The sequence below is a fragment of the Schistosoma haematobium genome, chromosome 1, assembly GCF_000699445.3.
Source record: "Schistosoma haematobium chromosome 1, whole genome shotgun sequence".
Lineage (NCBI taxonomy): Eukaryota > Metazoa > Platyhelminthes > Trematoda > Strigeidida > Schistosomatidae > Schistosoma > Schistosoma haematobium.
The window spans coordinates 68566351-68588582 of NC_067196.1; the positions used below are offsets into that span (position 1 = coordinate 68566351).

Genomic DNA, 22232 nt, shown 5'->3' on the forward strand with positions numbered 1-22232 from the left:
TCCCAATTCAGTAAAATAAAGATTAATTGAAGGTTGTGGGCTTGGTCTCAATTGAAGTTGTGAATCTATACTGTTGAGAAGTCATGTGCTGAAGTCTATTGCTCTCCGGTTTTCAATGGTTATGCTACTAATATTACTGGGTAAATTATCGTCAGAGAAACTACAACAGTCCAAATAATTTTCACTGTGGTCTTACATGTACAAGATTTCACTTCTCTAATACAACTGTATGTTTGCACCAGTAATCAAATAAATTAGACAACTTATTTTATAATAAAATGATCAATTATTGTAAAATGGCATATTTGTCAAAATTTGGGCTGGATATCGAGTATTGTAATTTGAAAAACTTATAAACGTACAGTTGAATTACATGTAATTGTAGCGACAGATTAGGTTTTAACCCGGATAAAAAGAAACTAGTAATGAACGTCAATAATCTTACTTTCTAATCGACATAAAAAACCTCACGTAAAACTTTTTATCATTTCTACTGCATTTAATAACATGTAATTCCTAACAAAGTGATGTTTATTTGCTGTTACTTTGACAGATAAATGTATTATGCAAATTTTTAGTCACACAAATATATACATTAATTAAATTTACAACACAATATGATGTTCTAGACTAGTCAAAATATGAATGACAGTCTATCGATTCTATCCTACTAGACAATTTCTAAACCTTTTTACTTGTTTTTTGTTCAGTAAACTGATGGATATAAGTCTTTTTTTTCCCTAATTGTGAAATAGATAACCTGTAATGATATGCAACAATGTTCATCATGTGTTATGTTCAGTTTGCGTGGTAAAGAATCAACTATTAATTGTCGACCAAAACAATGTTCGTAAATATTTAAATAAACAATATATTCATTATTATTATTATTATTATTATTATTATTATTATCATTCTGATGAACTTTGTATGGAACAAAGAAATAAATAAATGAAAAGTACATTTCTGTCCAGTTTATTTATTTATGTTTTTTCAACATACCGGATATTTTAATAAATTAACTGAAAGTAATATTTAATTTGATCTGTGTATATAGATAAATATAAAACTAAGACTTTTTATATACTGTACTTAATCAGTTATTTTTCCTCTCCCACTAATAACAGTGATTCTTTTAAGCCGTTCATTTATTGGCAATATTTTATTATTAGAAGGTTTTTTTGTGGATATTATAGTAATGGTTGAGATCATGAGTCAATTGAAGCTAGACTACTATGGAAAACGTGCAAGCACTGGATGGGACTCCTCAACAGTGCGCACCCACGATCCCACCCAGCAAGATTCGAACCCAGAACCTATCAATCTCGCGCGCGAGCGCCTAACCTCTAGACCAATGAGTAGACATCCAATGGTGTTCATGTTTAACTTCAACCAATCCACGAAATTAAGCGACACATCCACCATTTTATTACCAGCAAAATAGATATTACCAGAATTATTTCATATTTTTTTTAGAAAACCTATGGTATACTATTGAAATCTAGTAAATAAAAAGAGAACAATTACATAAATTAAGACGATTGTACAATTTAGAAACAGTCAAATTTCATTATTCATTCAGTTTAAAAAATCCATCCAACTTGTAGGTTTTATCATTGTAACAACATTTAACATATCCTAATTGATTTGTAAAAATAGCTTCATTGCATGCAGTAGAAGAAATATATTTTTATAATAAGACATATATCCGAATGTAATAATCAAGGGCCTGGTAATTATTCGCAGACATATCTCCCGATTGTACAAATGTTATAATGAATTTTCTATACTTTAAGTGATGTCACGAACGTTGTATCGAATAGATTAAGTAACAAACGTTTGTTATCAGTGAAGAACACAAATTTTGTTTAATAAAAATAAAGAAAATTCAACGAAGAAAATCTCCTTTTCGATGAAATCATTTAATTAAGCTGCATATTCACATTTATAGTTCTATGATAAATATATGTCCATTGAAGGATAGAAAATATTGAATCATAAATTGATTCAGGACTCTTATTATCAAATGAGATTACGCAATAATCAAGGGGTAAGAGAAGAATGGACGGCTGTAAATAATTGACGGGATTGAATTATGAAAGATAATTGTCCAATTGACAGATATGAAGGAAAAAAATGACAAACATAAAGGTCATAATAATAAAAACTGAATAATAATAAAGAAAAATTGTTCAAGGGTAATAATAACTAATTACAATCTAAAATTACAAACTACTAATTCAAAAAACTAATAATAAATAAATAAATAAAAATAGAGAAAAAAAATGGGAAAGAAATTGAAACACATTACGAAAGGCAGTTAGGGCCAAGAAGGGATTGGAGGTTGGATATATCGTTTTTCACGCAAAGTTCGGGCTATAGAGAATGGAAGAATCAATTTTCTGAAAAGCTGTATAGACAAACGTGAATATCCGAGACCATTTTTCAAATCATTACGCTGAAACCACATCCATCCAAATCATCGTTCTTTGAAACGTCTCACCTTGAATTATTTCGATGAAATTAAGTCTAGAATACCAGATATGGAACGGAACATTTCATTACGAATACATACATTATATGAATTTTCAGAAGATGAACGTTCCAAACTCAAAGATCACATTGATATTGTAGCCAGAAATTGTACAGATGTGATCTTGAAATTAATAAAAAGTTTAAAACCGACCGAAACTCGAGCCTCTTTTTCGGAAACGTCAGAGAAATACGTTTTCAATTACTCCAGCATTATCTCTTGGTCCTAAATTTTGTAGTACGTCTATTAACATTAATGAACTCAACGCTAAAATCTAGCTTGAAAGCCTCATTCGTCAGACAAATTACCTTATTACAGTACTTGACAAAGATCATGAGCATTTCAAAACAACTCTCGTGGACTGTTGTAATCAATATGTAAACACAATACCTATAATTAATCGATTACTCCCAAAACAGCATAAATCTCAATTATCTGATCTTCGGAGAAACCAGGTTTTAGTGTTGTGTTACCCAAACAAGAGTACAGGAATTATCTTTATGGATCGTCTTGACTATGTCACCAAACTATCTTCGATATTGTCTGATCTTGTCGAATTCTCCAAAGAAACCATTCAAAAAGATGCAACTGAGAAAACGGAACAGATGCTAATTAAAATTCTAAGGAAGATGAAAGATAAGTTTATTATCAATTGTGGACTTCTGGTGGAGGCCCGTAGTTTGATTTTGTCCTCAGTTAGATCGACGATATTCGTTGAAGGGCTCACCATTTTAGCGGCCCGTGGATCTGACTCCTATTTAGAGCGTATAAATGTTTACTATCGCCTATTCTCGTGTATAATCGTCGACTTAAATCGCGACAGTCAATAACGGAATTAAATAAGTCGAATAACGAGAATTGACTTGAGAATACATATATTTTGAATATGAAGCAAATAAAACATAACAAAGCAAAATGACACGCAGGGAAGATGGCTGGGAAGCCAACTCCATTTTTAGTCAAGCGTTACTCAACATTTATAGTCAGACAAAAATAAACTACAGACATGTGATTAATGGGATAAAAAGGGTACACACATATACGCTCATATAAAACAGTCTAGATTGATAAGCGAATAAATAACAAGGTCAAAGTATGGCTCAAGTAGAATGAATAGAATGGGATGTCCGAAAGCTAGAATAAGGTATATGGGCTTAGCATAATAACTGATATTACAGACTCTATGAATCTCTTAGACCGTTGGGTTCCGTTAAACCGAAACTATACGGACTCCCGAAATTTCATAAGAAGAATGTTCCCCTACGTCCTATACTTGATATGAACAACTCTCCGTACCACCTGATTGCTATTTGGTTAGCTGATATTTTAAAACCCGTTTGAAATCACACCAATAGATACGACTCTCTTGATTCCTTTAACTTTGTCAACTCAATAAGAAATATCAATGTAAATGGTTGAAAAGTGATCTCATTGGATCTCACTTCTTTATAAATGTTCCTCTCATAGAAACTATATGTTTTTATGTGACTATATTGAAAACAATAACCTTGATATTTATGTCCCAAAAAATTATCTAAAAGAGCTACTTGTACGATGTACTCTCAATGTGCGATTCAGATTCAATTACGACCTCTGTAGACTAACAAATGGAGTTGTAATGGGTTCTCCATTGTGTCCCCTCTTGGCTTATCGTCTCATGGCCAATCTGAAAGATATGTTTCTTCGGTCACTAATTGAGGGTTTCATTTATATAAGAGATTTATGGATGATACTTTCATTATTTGTGAAGGAGATACGGATCTCGATAAAATTTTGAATCGTTTCATTAATTGTCACCCCTCAATTCAGTTCACATTGAAAGCAGAGGCAAACAAGGAATTTCATTTTCTTGATGTCCAATTGAAAAGAAGGTCAGAAGGTTTTCCCAGAGATCTACACATAGAAAACTGACATGGAATGGTCAGTACACGAAATTACATATCTGGGTCCCACTGAGTAGAAAGAGGAACTTAATTCACTCTTTATTCTCAAGGATCAGGCGAGTATGTTCTGCTGACAAAATGGATGGTGAACTACTTCAACTTAGCTATTATTACCTTTAAACAATTTTTATTGATTATTATTCAGTTTTTCTATTGTCTATTTTCCTTCATATATATCAGTTAGGCAATTATTTTCAATAGGGTTTTTTGGAGATTCTAGTAACTTAATAGTCGAATTCATGTGTCAATTAGAGCTAGGCCACTATGGATAACCTGGAAGCGATTGACGGCTATTTCGTCCTAGATGGCTGAGGTTACACAGTAACACCATTCGATGCCGGCTCAGTGGTCTAGAGGTTAAGCGCTCACACGCGAGACTGACAGGTCCTGGGTTCGGATCCTGCAGACGGGATCGGGGATGCACACTCCTGAGGAGTCCCATACTTGGATGAATCGGCCGTCCTATGCTTCCAGATTTTCCATGGTGGTCTAGTTTCAATTGACTGATGAATTCAACTACTAAATTAGACAATAATCTTTCATAATTCAATCCCGTCAATTATTTACAGCCGTCCATTCTTCTCTTACCCCTTGATTATTGCGTAATCTCATTTGATAATAAGAGTCCTGAATCAATTTATGATTCAATATTTTCTATCCTTCAATGGACATATATTTATCATAGAACTATAAATGTGAATATGCAGCTTAATTAAATGATTTCATCGAAAAGGAGATTTTCTTCGCTGAGTTCTCTCTAATTTTATTCAATGACACAATGGCTTATTTTAATAAATCTTTGTTTCATTAAAAAAAAACAAATGATATTATTCTTAGGGCCTTTGAAGAATGATACATATATTCGTTTTCCATATAAACAACAAACCATCCAGCTCAGATAAAGCAATTAAGATAGAATATTGTGATTTGCTCATCATTTTATATGTTTTCGAAGGATCTTAAACTTACATAAACTCTTCGATTCTTCTATGATTACAACAAAAGTCATCTTATTGGTTTACAGTCTCTGTATAATTATTGTTTCATCTTCTCCGAGTTTCTGAATTCCATCTTTTAATGACTTCATACAATCTTATTTGCATATATGTATACATATAGTTATGATTGATAATAATTATTATCCCAATTCTTCCCGTCATCAGTGTCTATTACTCCATATTATGTCATTATCTTAATATCACACGAATACGTTTTTAAGTATCTGCCGAGAAACCGCGAAATAAGATTAATTTATATTCTTCTGCCCCAACTGATATTTTGGCTTTATTCAAATCGAACGCCAAAAAGTTCATTTCAGCAATTATATTCCTAATTAATAAGCTGATTTTTCAATGGTTATATCATTATTTTGTATTTAATGAAACTAGCAGTTTTAAAACGTGAAAGATCCATAAAAATTGTTTTTGTAATATATTCAAATATACTTTTTGAATATGTTCAAATCTTCTACGCGAATATCGAGGAAGATGTCAAATGAGGAACAAATAGATCATTATTAACGATAACTTAACTAATCATCTTATGATTTAATACTAAACGAATCTGAAATAGAGATTAATCACAAAAAGAGAAATACCATTTTCACGCATTTTTGTGTCCTATGTTATAAATATAAATACTATTCAGTAATACTTAAATTGCATATTGTTAGTGTTGTTAACTTTATCGTTGATGTTATGCTTCTATTCAGTAAGATTTTTGGAATTTGTTCACATAAATTAGTAAGCTTAACAAAAATTGTGACTAGGAATCCAAAAAGATATACTAATTCGTCAAAACTTCAGTAATACGATAAACCCCTTTTAGAAATCTGGATAGTGTAATGTGTGAGTGTAGCTGGGTTGAAAAATGTGATGTATATACACCATGAATTTTAGAGAATTTGTATCGCCAGAATGTTCAAAATGTATTACACAAATGCTTTACATCTTTCAGATTAACAATGTTTTCCTATTGCACTATCGAAACTTTAATCATATTTTAACTATTAATTCCATCATAATAAAATCTATAACCCAGTGCTAATTTATATTGGCTTACATTTCACTATTTCCAAAAACCTCAAATGGATTTAATTACTCATAGTGTTTTTTGTAATTATGGAATCGGTTTATTTAATTATGGAATGATAAACATTTTTGTTGTGGTCAATCGACAACTCCTTAACTAAATGATTTTTTGGTAAATAATCTGGAGTCGGTTTCCTAAGCTCATGTAATAACACCAGCCTAACTCTACACCGCAACTTGAACACGAAAGAAAAAGCACGAAATATTTAGAAAAAAACGCTTTACTCTAAGGTTATTTTCTGTACAGAACATTGAGGAAAGTTATAGTTTCAGATGGTCTTGGGCTTCTGGAAATTTTCTTAACCCCACTAAACATGGTAGCAGGATAGGTAATTATCCAGTCAGAAATGTGACACGTGACTATTTACTTTCTAGATGTTTTTTAATCACTTCCATTTAAATTTTTCCCAGCATTTTAGAGCCCCTATGGGCATTTTTAGGGGAATTTTTCGGGTCTTCATAGCACCTTCCTACTTTCAAAAATAAGAACTCTTGTTCGGGTCAGCTTACACCTTGGCAGCGTATCAAGAGGATATAAGGTTAGGGTATATTGTTGTATATCCACTACGCTGACTACTGTTGGGATTCGTTTCATGACGAACAGATACGTTATCTGATAAGAATACATCGCATCTAGCAAAACGACGTTTTAGATACTGTTCATAACAAGTTCTGTGACCTGGATAATTTAGTCATCGGCTTTCATTGTTTTTCTGGATGACATCAAGAAAAAGCTTTAGGTAAAGCTGAGGTGTGATAATTCCTGTACAACTGACTAGCGATTTGTTTCGTCAACATTTAAACATTCAAGCTTTTCTGGGTAGAAACACCAACCTTTTGGTTACCAGTGGTTTTCGAGTAACAAATAACTGAAGACACTTTTAAATAGAATCTATGATTCAGAATAGCCTCCTTTTAGATTAGATTATAAAACTGATATGAGTAATTGTACTCAGTTTCACGAAATAACGTTATTGTGTTAAGAGTGGGAATTATGAACCCTTAAGGTCATTAGCCTCGAATGCCAAGGCCGAAGAAGCCAAATCGACTCCCTTTAGAGTTTATCAATGTACCTTTTTCCAAACCGAAAGGCGAGACTGTGTATAAAACATGCTCTGAGGTTTATCCGGAAGTAAAAAGAGCGCCTACCAATGATGCTTACTTTTGGGTTAGTCGAATCTCTTGAATATAAAGATTCTTTTTATCATAGTTTGAACCATGCTTTAAAACTGTAAAAGTTGAAAAGAAGCGACCAATAAGTAGGAGTACTTCGAGTCCCCGTCAACATTTACCAGAGTTACAATTTTTATTAAATGGGCCAATTCCGATTAATGTACGTTTCCTTTTTGTTTTTGAAATTAATCATTAAATTACTTCAAAGAAAGCTCACTGATAGTTATGTTGTATTATCAATGAGCTGTAACAACTTTTTAGATTCGGATTTGTGTATTAATGTTAGTCAGCCTAGAGCTTGTTCGTCCTTTTCTAGCAAGCTTCTGAGCAAGCCGGTTAAAAGTGCAGACACCATTTCTTCTGGTAAGAGGTTCTAGGTTTTGATGACTCGGTGCGAAAACTTGTATACCACGTGTATTTTTTCGTTCTTGACTTTTGTACCGGCTTGCTACGTCTTAAGTTATCCTGATCTAGTAAGAATAAAAGGATATATGAGATCCAGAATCACTTCTCAATATTCTATACATCAAAATCAGATCATCTCTTAATTTGCGGTAGAACAGTGATGAGGTCTAACTTCTCAAGCCGCTGTGTATGCTGAACCTTGTAGTTCTGTAATCGCAAGAATAGCTGCTCTTAATACCCTTTCCAAGTTATTCGAGCTACCTTTTAAATAGGGGCTATCAGCCTGAATCCAGTTTTCAGTTCTGGATCTCACTGAGATTGTATATACTGTAGTAAACATATTAGTGTACAACTTGGTAAACATTTGTTTTGAAACCCATAGGATTCTGAATCCTTTTGCAACCGCGTGGCAGTAAACCATGGTCTTTAGATCATGGCTCACTTTTACCACAAGATCATTGCAAGACCAGACGATAGGCATTGACTCCCTATGTTGTACGTATTTAACTTTGTGTCCCCTATGTGTGTGTGAGCACACTTGACCGCGCTGATAGGTATCAGCCATGTTTTGGATTACCTAACCAGAATTTCAAAACTGCTTCAAGTACATATGCTTGTGTTCGTGTTATTTCTCGCCAAATTTCTACATCGTCAGAGCAATGGAGCATTGGGAACCCAGCTATGCTTGAAGGCTGACTTACACAGTATAAAATGTAAAGGACCTAGGACAGCGCCTTTCAATATTGCACTGTGTACTGGTTCTCAGGAGGAGAATTTAGAATTTATTCTTAATTACTTTTTGTTTTCGACTTACGAAGAAACCCTAGACCCACTTTAGGAGAGTTCAGGGAATTCCTAGGTTGTCCAGCTCCAAGAGTAGTATAATTTTTGGCACCTCACCAGTTCTTTGCTGAAGTCTGTGTAGACAGCAGTAACTGATTTTCCAATATCTAGAAACTGTCCATTTCTCTATTGCTATAAGGTTTGTTGTGCACGATAATCCTTTTCTGGGACCATGTTGTTCGCCGTTTAACAAGCTGCTGGTTGGCCGAGTATAAAATCTCTATTTGGTATTGCATAAGGTTCTTGGGTGAGCCACTCGAGTTTTTGCTCTTACAAACAAGCTTATTTCATCCATTTTTCGTATTTATGGGATACGAATAATCTCTTCATGGGTAATAGGTTATTATCTGGACTTTTAAATACCTTCCGAATAATTTATATTTCGAATTCCGTAATCACAAGAATTATTGAAAGTATGAGCTCTATATATCTGGTATATTAATAAAATTGCTAATAGACAACCTAATTATCATTACATTTAGTGTTAAGACGATTTAAAATTAGCTGCAATCATCATAAGCTGACATATATTGTTTTTATGTAACTCATGTGGTGTTAGGAATTCCGATAATTTTACACAAATAAGCAGGACTAAACCTGGTTTCGAGAGTCTTTGTCTTTAAGCGCTGTACGAAATAAACTACCTTAGGTTTGTCCAGTCATTTAGATTGTGTCGAACTATTGTCTGGATGAACAATACACTCATTTTCAGTTTGCAAAAGACAGGAGGTTGGGTGGCCTATGTTAGTCCTGTCAATGGTAGTCTCCCAGTTGTTCCGCATCCCTTTTGAGTGCGTCGACGATTAAGAATTCGATCACGTGTTGGTGTAACGAGTTTCAGTCATTGATAATTCGATGGGAAAGTCGATATTCAACTGAGAAGTAATTTGTTCTGAGCCTGTAAACTTTTATAGTGTTTTCCTAAATTCTCTTCTTTGGAAGACAAGAAAACTGAGAGCATATCAGAATCGAACTTATCACTCAGTAATTTAAAAAAACTATGAACAAGTTGCCTCTGGTCCTTCTATATGACTATGGAAATAGGTCTAGTTTAGCCAGTCCATCGTCATATGGGACTTTGTGATTCTGGGAGTCAGCTTAGTTGCGGTTCTTCGGATTTTTTCCAACAACTCACCGTCTTTTTCTAAGGTAGGGGTTAGCTGTTTGTGTGCAATACTTGAGTTTATGACGCGTAAACATTATGCAAAGTCAAGAAGGTTTTAGCGTCGACATGGCTAAAGGCCCTCCATATTGATCATAGGGTTCTCGAACCTAAACGTGTCATAATCCCAAAGAAACTGCAGCCAACGGTTCTTGAACAGTTGCATGCAGGACATCCTGGAATAAATCGCATGAAAGCTCTAGCACGAAGTTATGTATACTGACCGCATTTAGACACTCAACTGGAGAAGCTAACCAGTTCGTGTACCAAATGCTCATTAACAACAAAAATACCGCGGAAGGCAGAGCTGCAATCATGGCCAATGCTACAGTCACCGTGGCAGTGTATACACTTTTGCTTCGCTGATCCACATCATGGACAAACTTAACTTCTGGTAGTTGATGCATACAACAAGTGTCCAGAAATGTTTCTCGTGGAACATCCAACTGCGAGCTGCTCATTCAAAAAACAACGTCAATTATTTGATCGTCTCGCGGTTTCATAACTAATAGTTGGCGACGATGGAATACAGTTGAATTCTGATATCTCCAGCAGAAGCTTTACTTCGCAGAAAAATAAGAGCACATTTTGATACCATTGGTCCGACACCAGATCTTGAGCCTCAACGAAACATCGATGAAGAAGCAATTCAATCAACATCATGGGGAACATAGACGACCGTTCACTGTGGGTCAAAACGTACTTGTTATGGACTATCGTGACAAACATCCTACGTGAATAGCTAGTCGAATCTCACAAAAGAAAGAAAGTGTGGTTTACGAAGTGTTAGTTGGCCCAGAAGTTTGGGTGAGTCATGCCAACCAATTGAAAGCAGCTTCAGTTGTCAGCAACGAGACCCGACGTAGAATACCTCTTGATGTTCTTCTGGACACCTTTCAAATCAAAACACCCGAAGTACGGGCCAGTCTCTGTGCAAGCAAAGAGTAGTACCACTTTTTTATTGCCTAGAAGGTGGACAAATCAAAAGCACAGAGCAGTCATACGGTTGCAGGCGAACCATAACACCAGATCCCGCGAATCTGCTCAAAGGGGAGGTGTTCGCGGGATGTAGATTGGACTAAAGCGCGTTCGGTACAGCGCTTGAGGATACTTGGAGACTCTAGAATCTTACGTAAAAATTATAAATATAGTAAGTTTTTTCTTATTGTGATTCCTACTTCCATCCAACCGCGTTCTGATTTGAGGACTTGTTGAGTGAAGTAGTGTCCAAGAGTACTAAGCAATAAGAGTCACTGTATTGTAATAAGAGAAGTCATAACAAGAGTCTGCTAAGACCAAGTGTTGAATTCTTTTAGCAAGACCTCATTCGCTTCATCGTTTGAACTTCATTAGACCAAACCGATCGACAGCTCTTATCCTTTACATTTCAAGCGTCAAATAACTAATTCGCACGTCCCATTTTCATGGGATATGTTATCAATAACGGTAAATGGGATAGTGTTTCCAGTGAACAGAGATTCTCCTGCTCCTCTACACTTCTGGGTCGACTCTTACTAATGTGAGTTTCAAAATCAAGTTCCATATTGTCTGTAGACTGTGTCAGCCAAGTTTCTATGACTGCGTTAACTTCCCTTTTGGTAGAGTATCTGTACATCTAGCTCGGATCGCTTGTTGAGCAAGCTACGGGCATTTATGTAACAGATCTGAAGACCATTTAAATGGTCTCGTACTGCACCCAAAGTGGCTTTAGGATAGTTCCCTGTCAAAGCTTCACCACCTGAAAGTTCACAATCTGAAGGTTCTTCGCTCCAGCATCTCACCTTAATTTTAGTTCTTTTTTGGCCTCTCGTCTTTTTATACAGTCCGCGTGCGTCAAGTTTTTACGGACAAAATCTCTTGATCCCTTTAGTTTATATGTATTCTGTGGTATTAAGTTTTTCATTGGGAGGTTTAAATACTAATTTGAGCAGCCTGTTTTGGTTCTGTTTCAAGTCCATTTGGATACCTAATCTACAAACCTTCAGCAAGGTGACTCCAGAGATATCTTGATCCATTATAGGGTTAAGTGCCAGTCAGTCAGTAACAACGTAGAACTTCGTACGTACGTACATCAGTTCGAGTTGCCATACCACATTATCACAGAGATGCAGTTGTCCATTCATATCCCGTAGTGGTAGAGGTAGTAAGAGTATAAGCAGTAATCGGAGAGATTAGGGTTTGAAGATGTTATTCAAGGAGTATAATACAGTGAAATAAATTTTGGAAGAGATAAAAAAGAAAAGGACATGAAGAATTCAGAAGATTAGAATTTGGGAGAACACAAAGAGTGGATGCACCTGCGCCATTGCAAACGATTTTGAGCCATGTCATTCAAGGTCTCTAACCATCGGTTGCTATCATCTCGCGGATCCCAACCAGGTAGTCTACAACTACCAACATGACAGTCCACTTGTCAGTGACTTCATGGATTTGTGCCATGTTTTGGTCTGGCCGCCCCTAGCTTTCTTCCAACCTACTCCTATACCATTGAACATCGCACGTCGAGGTAGTCGGTGGTTGGGCATACGTAACACATGTCCCAGCCATCTCAACTGATGAAGTTTCACTACTTCATCAATTGACTTGCTATCTGTACCTAGTACCCGTTTCCTAACAACTCCATTACTTACTCTGTGGTCCCAGGATATACGAGCAATGTTTCGAAGACACTTATAATCAAATACTAGTAACCTACGAATATCCTCTACTCGTACCGGCCATGTTTCACTGCCATAAAAGTAGGACGGGACGAACTGCTGCACAGCAAACTCGTCCTTTGGTTGGTAGACGGATATCTCGCCTACGCCATAAATGACGCAAGTTGGCAAAAGCTAGTCGAGCCTTCTGTATCCGTGCTGAGATTTCGTCACACACCAGACCACAAGGGCTGATGAAACTCTCAAGATAAGTGAAGCAGTCGACATGCTCAACTACTTCACTCCTTACCAATAGTTCGGGTGTCAATGCAACCCAATCCTGAAGCAACATTTTGCATTTCGAGGGGGAGAATCGCATCCCGAACATGCTTGCATTGTTGCTTAGAGTGGTCAGAAGACTGCATTTTGTCGTCGTCTTCACCAAATAGAACTATGTCATCGGCATATTCTAAGTCAACAAGTGAATCTCCTGGTAGAAGTTCAACCCCTGGGAGTTGAACTTATGTGTACCTTTTATTAACCCACTGTCAAGCTCAAAGCGAGTTCTAGGCCCAGAGATTTCGCCCTCCTTGACTCTATAAACGGTGACTGACCTATCACTGTGATCAGCCTTCGATCTCCCAACTACTGTCAGGGAAACTAGCTTTTGTTCAACGACATTAGGTCGTTTCTTATTCTTGATTTGTACTCATTCATCAGTTTTCACTGGAGGAGCAGTTACAGTTGCGTTACCCACAGTTTGGGGTTTTAAATGATTGTAGATGACTTGGGTGGTCCGGCTTTTGTTTTTCCTTCTAGAAATGGACCTAACCATATGACTGGGTTTTCTAGGTGTTTCGTTACTGCTACTACTTGGAGAACAGGGCACCAAAAGACCTCCTTTCTTGAGTTTTTACTTCTGACAGACCTCTTTGTAGCCTTTCTTCCCTCCTACGGCCTATTTAAGTCAATCATTTCTGAGATTATTTGGGACAACTTCACATCGATTCGTGTATCGAAAGAGCGATCACCATTATATCCATATCGGTTGCGCTTCTTAATATACGTTTTAGCATCGTTCACCATAGCATTGGCTTCGAATAGCAACCTCTGAGCATCCGAGCAGCATTTCTGGCATAACCACACTCACCCATTTTTACTCAACCGCTTGAAAGCCGTGGGTGTTAAATTCGTGTAAACTTCATTGTTCCATCCTTTGCCTTCATCACGCTGCATGCCATTTTCCACGGGTTATCGACAGCCTGGGCGTTGGCAGTCGCCTCGTTTGTGCTGTCGAGTCACCAGTCAAAGGTATTCAAATGACCTAGAAACAAAAAAACGTTGAAACAAAAGCTGGTAACCAGAAAAAAGTGATCTGTTAAGTTCAAAAATGCAACAAATAAGAAAAACTGATGTGCTCAATATAAGTGCAGATGCAAAATTACTTTTGTCAAGAACGATACTGTTGATGTTACTTTTACTGGAATTAATCCAATTTAAGTGAAAACAGTAGTCTTGATGCATAATAAACGATCAAAACGATAGATTTAACTCAGCGAGGGAAAATGCCACTTTTTTTAAATAGTGCCCGTGAATCAATTAGGATTTTTCAGAAATTCGTCATATATCAATGAAGAGTACTTAACTTTTACCATTGTTGAAAATTTCTCTCATAAAGCACAACTAAAAATTGGCTATATTCACAGTTTTGGCGATTTATTACCCTTGTGAAGTGTCACCAATTGATATGATGAACAGGAATTTAGCCTAACTGTCAGGTCTCGTTTCAGTGTAGAGTGAGAGACCTATAAAACCGATGTCCTCTATTTGCTTTTGATATCGAATCATATTTATTTCCCTGTTAGCAGTTCGTATGTAAGTGTATGCCAGTTATCCGGTCCTCTGATCAGTTATCGCTTGATCACATTGTATCATTGCGTCACACCTGTCGATCTGGATTTTACTTTATTTTCAGCAATTCGAATCTCCCTGATAAAAACATTAGATAACTTGCTCAAATTTATGTTTAAAAATAATAACAATAGTATTAATAATAAATTTGTTCGTTTTCTGATGAATTTTTAGTAGGTTCACGTAAGACTTATCTGTTTTTCATGAAACGGTTGTACATAGATCTAACATAGCATTTTGTTTCTTACTTATTTGTTGGGTTGTGATCAACCAGACAAACGCAACGTAGAACCTGGTACGTATTTACATCGCTTCAAGTTGCCATATCCCATTACAACAGAGAAATGAAATTGCGTAGACAAATTCCAGAGTAGTAGACGTAGTAACTGTATTAGTGGTAATAGAAAAAAAGTTAGGTATCAAATATACGATTCAAGGAAATATTTTGGAGAATCCAGCTTAGAATCTGGGAGAAGACAAAGAATGGATGCACCTGCCATGTCATTCAAGGTCTCTAACCACTGGTTACGATAATCACGCAAACCCAAACCAGGTGCTCTACACCTATTAGAATGGCTCAAGTTATTTGTCGATGACTTCATGAACTGGTGCCATATTTTGGTCTGGCTGCCCACGGCTTTCTTATGACCTACTCGTACACCAGACAACTCCCGTTGAGGTAGACAGTGGTTGAGAATACGTAAAACTCGTCCCAACCACCTTATTTGATAAAGATTTACTAGCTCATTAGCCGACTTGCCATCTTTACCTAGTACCCTATTCCTTACACGAGAAATGTTTTGAAAACACCTACGAATATCCTCTCTTAATGGATATGTGGTCCTTTGTTTTTTATATTATAACATGATTATTCCGAAAATTTTTCCACATGCAATTATGATATCATTCAAATGTCTGTCAACACTACATAATAAAAAAGCAATATTTTCAGTTTACTAGGTGAATGTTTCGGTATATATATAATATCCGTCCAGGGGAATTTATGTAGACACACAAACCGGAGTAATATCAGTTTAACTGGAACCATTGTTTTTAAAATAAGTTTGAAGTGATGTTGCCACTGAACATATTTATTTATTTATTTTAACATATAGATATTGGTACAAGGAGGCACCAAATACAAATGTGCCACACAGATCTCATTTAATATGTGTAAAGACTGTTATACTGCCCGAGTGCTCAAACCGAAGCAGGTGGTTTTCTTGGGGGATCACACCCGGAGCCTTCGACCTGAAGGTCTGAGCAACGTCAGGAGATGCATTCCCATGGTGGCCGGTGACCAACGATTGGTTCATACGTAATTTGTTCCTTCAGGATACTGGAGCCCATGTCCACTATTAGTTTGGAATGAGGGTCTCCCAACTCCCCCAGGTGGAGTCTCCATGTCCACCAACCCGGTTAAAGCGCCGGCCATTCGCTTTTCGTCCTCTAAGTTTAGTAAACAACACCCCCGCCACGACAAGGCAGTGAGTAGGACTTCCCTGGCAGAGGCTATATACGCGTGGCCATGTGAGAATTCCTAGAGGGAGAGCAGACTCTCCCTACTCTCGGCCGTACTAGGGCATTTGGGGGCCACTGAACTTACAAAATGGTTAATATAAGTTATGCAAAATCACGTATACTTGAGCTACCTTGCATATTGTATTTGCCAATCATATTAACAGATATATTTCACGTAATTCTGTCTTAAACATAAAAGCCGATTAACAACTTTAAAATCCTAGTTGGCAGGCTGAGGATGATGTTCTGTCAACGTGTAAAATCGCTGGCTGTCGGTAGGCACAGATTTCTTGATTGAGGTCTCTTAATAATCTCAGTCAAATGTCAAATACGTTGGATAACTTGGCTTAGAATCGGTTCCTAATACTGCACCTGGATTCAGTTTCTGTATTCCAATATATTTCGAGTTGTATCATCGTATCCCTTCATTCTTTGATCTGATTTACTCAATCTGAACCATGTTTCTGAATTCAACTTTTTATTTCGGGTCTTATTTCCCCTGCTGCTTTTCACTTTGTCCATTTTCTTTCTGAGGTGACGTAATATGTGACATTTTGCATCAATACACATTCGTTTCAGGTCCTACGTCATCATTGACGGACTGTTCTCCTAATTTTACTATTTTACTACGTAGTTTTAAATATTAGTAATGTAAAAAGTATTTTTGTTGAAGTAGATTTACATCATCTGTTTTCTGATTTAATTGATTTCTCCCTGTTTAGTCGATATCTTCTCTCAAAAAACAGAAGTCCTGTCCCTTGTTCCCTTTGAAGTCACCTGAAGTGCTTACTCGAAAAGTTGTTGTGTTAGTCGAAGAGACTCCTGAAAGTACTAATCGTATGACGCGAAGATATTCAAAGTGTGAGTTATCTATTGTACGATTCCTATCTGTATTATGTTTAATAAGGAAAGGATATGCTTCCCTTCCTCACTTAGACGGTTATGGATTTTGGACTGATGGAAGTTAACCATTACAACTGATTATGAGTTTATGTATAAATAAGCTTGATTAGATTACGTTCTTAAAGTTATACTCATGTAATTTTTCTTTTAGATAATTCCACGGTTAACGCTTTGTCTGAACAATTATCTGAATGCACCGAAGATATGTTAAAGCTGACAATTAAAAAATAACATTTCATTTTATACATCTTTTTGATTTGGACATTTGCATAACTGTATGATCACCTGCCTTCTCACCTCATGTGCCCTTTTTTAGATAAATAAATCTTTTTTCAAATTACGTCGTATTGATTTTGACTTTCCAAAAACTGTACTACTCGTAACAGTTTGGTTTCACTAATTAATTTCCTAGATTTGTTCGTGTTGCTTTGAAAGTGTTGTAGTGAACGAGAATACGAGTGGGGACAATCGAATGTATTTAAACACAAACTTGCAGAACATCTTAGTAAAATCTGAGAACCATGCAGTAAATACTTAATTTACAAAATGTCAGTCAGTCGTCTCAGACGTCACTGTTCCTTCATTTCCACAGCAACCATTCTCATTCTCTTTTCTTCGATCTTCCTAACCTTCTGCTGCCAGGTATTTCACTTTCGATTGATGATACATACTACTTGTATCTGTCGACATCAGAAGCACACACCACAGTACCATATTCTCTCTTTCTGCATTGTAGCTGAATTGTCTCAGTTATGAAATCAGTCGATTTGATTAACTGTAGATTGAATCTTAGAGTTTCCGTTCAGCATATGTTTGTATTTCCGCTTGTATGATTTTGATACACATTCAAAAATAGTTTCTGTCCAGTGATTTCAGTGTATCCGTGGTTATCATTGAGAATCATGGAATCAGTATTTTAGGTTATTTTCAGTGATGTATAAAGTTATTGAATATGCTAATCAGGTGCTTAATTCTTTGGAAAACAAGCATATGGGATAGCAAGTTTCGCATTGTTACATCCTTCGTCGGTCTACCCACTTACATACAAAAGAGAATTTGTCTCAATCTAGTTTAAGGCTTTGACGCGGTAGGCTGTTTAGTACAACACTGAAGCTAGCAATGCGTGAGTCTGATTGTGATTGAATGGCTTTGAGGGCGGAGAAGAGAAAACTATCCTATCACCTTATATATATATATATATATATATATATATATATATATATATATATATATACTTACACCTGTTACTCCTCATGAAGGAGCATAAACCGCTCACCAGCATTCTCCATCCAACCCTGTCCTGCGAAATCCTTCTCAGCTCCTTACAGTAATTATTCATCCTTTTCATAACTGCTTCGATTTCCCGACGTAGTGTGTTCTTTGGCCTTCCTGTTTTTCTCTTCTCTTCAGGATTCCAGGTTAGGGCTTGCCTCGTGATGCAGTTTGATGATTTGCGTAATGTATGTCCTATCCATTTCCATCGTCTTTTCATAATTTCTTCAGCTGGAAGCTGGTTTGTTCTCTCCTAGAGAAGGTTGTTGCTGATGGTATCCGGCCAATGGATGCTGAGTATCTTGCGTAGACAACCATTTATAAATACTTGTACCTTCTTGATGATGGTTGTTGTAGTTCTCCAAGTTTCAGCTCCGTACAGTAGAACTGCCTTGACATTTGTATTGAAGATTGTGACTTTGATGTTGGTTTTCAGACAGTTGTTTTGAGTTCCATATGTTCTTGAAGTGTAGGAATGGCGCTTGGTTAAACGGGAGTTGGCTTACCAACCATCTCCACTCCGCGTCGTTTCTCTTCTCTCTATTCCATTCACTTCATATACAAAATATATGTATTCAAAAGTCCATTCTGTTATTTGACTTATCTAGATCCGTTATTGACTAACGCGATTAAAGTCGATGATTATATACGAGGATAGGCGACATATATATTTCGACAACAATCATCATTACGATCTAATTGGAGTCAGATTTCGGGCCTCTAAAGTGGAGAGCCCTTACGACAACATGGTTCGATCTAAATGACGACAAAATAACGGGCCTCCACAAGAGACTGCTACTACATTGGCTGTCTTTATCTGCATTTGTTCATGTGTATGCGATAGGAGGGCTAGGTCATCTGCAAAGTCCAAATCGTCTAATTAGTTCTGAGCTGTCCATTGTATTCCGTGTTTTCCGTCAGATGTCGAGTTCTTCATAATTCAGTCGACCACCAGAAGAAAGAGGAAGGGAGAGAGTAAACAGCCTTGTCTGACTCCGGTCCTTACTTGGAACGCATCTGTCAGCTGTCCTCCATGCACGACTTTGCATTGTAGTCCGTCGTATGAGTTCCGGATAATGTTGACAATCTCAGCAACTCCGTAGTGTCGAAGAAGTTTCCATAACGTTCTCCTATCTACACTGTCAAATGCCTTTTCATAATCAATGAAGTTGATGTACAATGACGAGTTACACTCAATTGATTGTTCAACGATAATCCGTAGTGTCGCAATTTGGTCTGTGCACGACCGATCCTTCCGGAATCCAGCTTGTTGATTTCGAAGTTGGGCGTCTACTGCATCTTTCATCCGGTTCAACAACACTCTGTTGAAAACTGTTCTTGGTACTGACAGTAGTGTAATGCCTCTGTAGTTTTCACATTTGCTCAGATCTCCTTTCTTTGGAATCTTGATGAGGTGTCTTTCTTTCCAGTCCATCGGCACTTGTTCCTCCCAAATCTTTTTGAATAGAAGGTGAAGCATGTTTGTAGTTACTTCGATGTCTGACTTCAGTGCTTCAGCTGGTAATATTGTCGGGTCCTGCTGCTTCCCCGCTCTTGATTTATCTGATGGCCATCCTGATTTCTTCCGTCGTTGGTGGATTGACATCTATAGGAAGATCTGTGTGTGCTGCCTCGATGTCCGGTGGATTCATTGGAGCCTGCCTATCCAGGAGTTCCTCGAAATACTCTACCCATCTGTTCCGCTGTTGTTGAATTTCAGTGATTTGCCTGCCTTCTTTGTCTTTGACCGGTCTCCCTGGTTTACTATATTTCCCTGCACGTTTCTTAGTTGTATTGTAAAGCTGTTTCATATTTCCTTCTCTTGCAGCTTTTTCCTCCGTCGTTGCTAGTTCTTCCACGTATTTCTGCTTATTGGCTCTAATGCTCTTCTTCACTTGTTTGTTTGCTTCTATGTATTCAGCTTGTGCTTGGACCTTCTCTGCTCGTGTTCGGCTGTTGTTAATTGCTGTCTTGTTCTTCCTTTCTTTGATCCTGTCCAGTGTTTCTATAGAGATCCATTCCTTATAATGATGCTACTTGAGGCCCAGAACCTCTTGACATGTTGAAGTTAATGCTTCTTTGGTACCTTTCCAGTTGTCCTCCATAGTAGTTTCTTCCTCCTTCAGTAGATCCTGTAAGACTTGAAACCTGTTGTTGAGAGCTATCTTGAATTTATTGAGTTTGTCAGTATCTCGAAGGAAGGCTGTATTGAACCTTTGTAGTGCTGTTTGTCCAGTTCTTCTTTAGCTCCAGTTTTAAATTGGCCACAACTAGGTGGTGATCTGAAGCTATGTCAGTTCCTCTCCTGGTTCTCACATCTTCCATTGTTTTTCGGAACTTTTTATTGATGCAAATATGATCTATCTGGTTCTCTGTGGTGTGGTCCGGTGAGATCCATGTAGCTTTGTGTATACGTTTGTGTGGAAATATTGTGTCGCCTATGACCAATTTGTTGAATGCACACAGATTTGCAAATCTTTCCCCATTTTCGTCCTCTCTCCCAGTCTATGTCGTCCCATGATATCTTCATATCCGGTATTGTCTATTCCGACTTTGGCGTTTAGATCTCCCATCAGAATGGTGAGGTCCTTTCTTGGGCACTTCTCTGTGACTGATTACAGCCGCTCATAGAATCGATCTTTAATGTCGTCGTTGCTATCATTGGTGGGTGCATAACATTGGATAATATTCATTGTGATCCCCTTCTTTTTTGTTTTGAATGATGCTTTGATGATTCTGGATCCGTGAGATTCCCATCCTACAAGTGCATTTCGTGCTACTTTGGACAGCATAAGAGCGACTCCCTGAGTGTGTGGAGCATTTTCCTCTTCGTGACCAGAGTATAGCAGCATCTCTCCCGTAGCTAGCCTTTTCTGTCCAGCTTGGGTCCAGTGGGTTTCTCTGATTCCCAGTACTGCCAAATTGTATCTTCTCATTTCCGTTGCTATTTGACTTCTCTTCCCGGTCTCCCACATTATTCGGACTTTCCATGTACTCAAAAGTCCATTCTCGTTATTTGACTTATTTAATTTCGTTACTGACTAACGCGATTTAAGTCGATGACTATACACGAGGATAGGGGATAATAATCATTCATATGGTCAAATTGGAGTCAGGTCTCGGGTCACTAAAGTGGTGAGTCCTTTCGATAACACCGTCTGATCTAAATGACAACAAAATAATGGGCCCCATAACATATAATGAAGTCAAAGCAATGGGAATGAAAGGGAATTTTTGTGACAGCCAGGAAATATGTCAAAATGTGAGAGATACATTTAAATGCTTATGAATAGAAATACCTATCAATAAAGAAGCAGCACAAGTCAAGCGTTCCAAATTGTTTGATAATGGCATAAACTTAAATATCTGTAAGTTGTATAAATTAATACACTAAAATGAAGGAGCCGGAATGAAATGAACGGAGGATAAACCAAAATGTTTTTCTAATTAAGGCTCTATACTACTGAGAAGATAAAAACCACTGTGAACTAACACACTCATAACGAGTCAAATATATATTTCTGATTCTTCATGAGAACCTTTTTATCAGGAATAATTTGGAACTCATAATATTAAGAATAGCTAATAAGTAAATCAAATCCAGAGAAGAAAAGACGTCCAAGACAGTGTTCGATGTAATCGCACAGCTGTGTATTATAAGCGCACAGGACAAATAGAAGTAAATGACAGTTAATCATTAAATTTTTCAGTAATTGGAAAAGTTGTTCACCACACCCAAAATATCTTATATCTCCTTCAAAATTTCATATTTAACTATTGGTCTCTTCGCAAGTATGTAGAATTTTTTAGAGACTCAGAATTCACATTTATACAAGCCTT

The 22232-nt window shown here is 36.9% G+C and overlaps 1 protein-coding gene across 1 annotated transcript; it reads left to right on the forward strand.

Annotated features, from left to right (window-relative positions):
• Positions 1-7551: 7551 nt before the first annotated feature.
• On the forward strand, positions 7552-17460 carry MS3_00001959 (uncharacterized protein). The gene is made up of 4 exons (XM_051209485.1): positions 7552-7734; positions 7777-7899; positions 16940-17078; positions 17272-17460. Exons 1-4 carry the CDS (start codon positions 7588-7590, stop codon positions 17349-17351), a joined length of 489 nt encoding a protein of 162 aa, XP_051074940.1. The 5' UTR covers positions 7552-7587; the 3' UTR covers positions 17352-17460.
• Positions 17461-22232: the final 4772 nt, after the last annotated feature.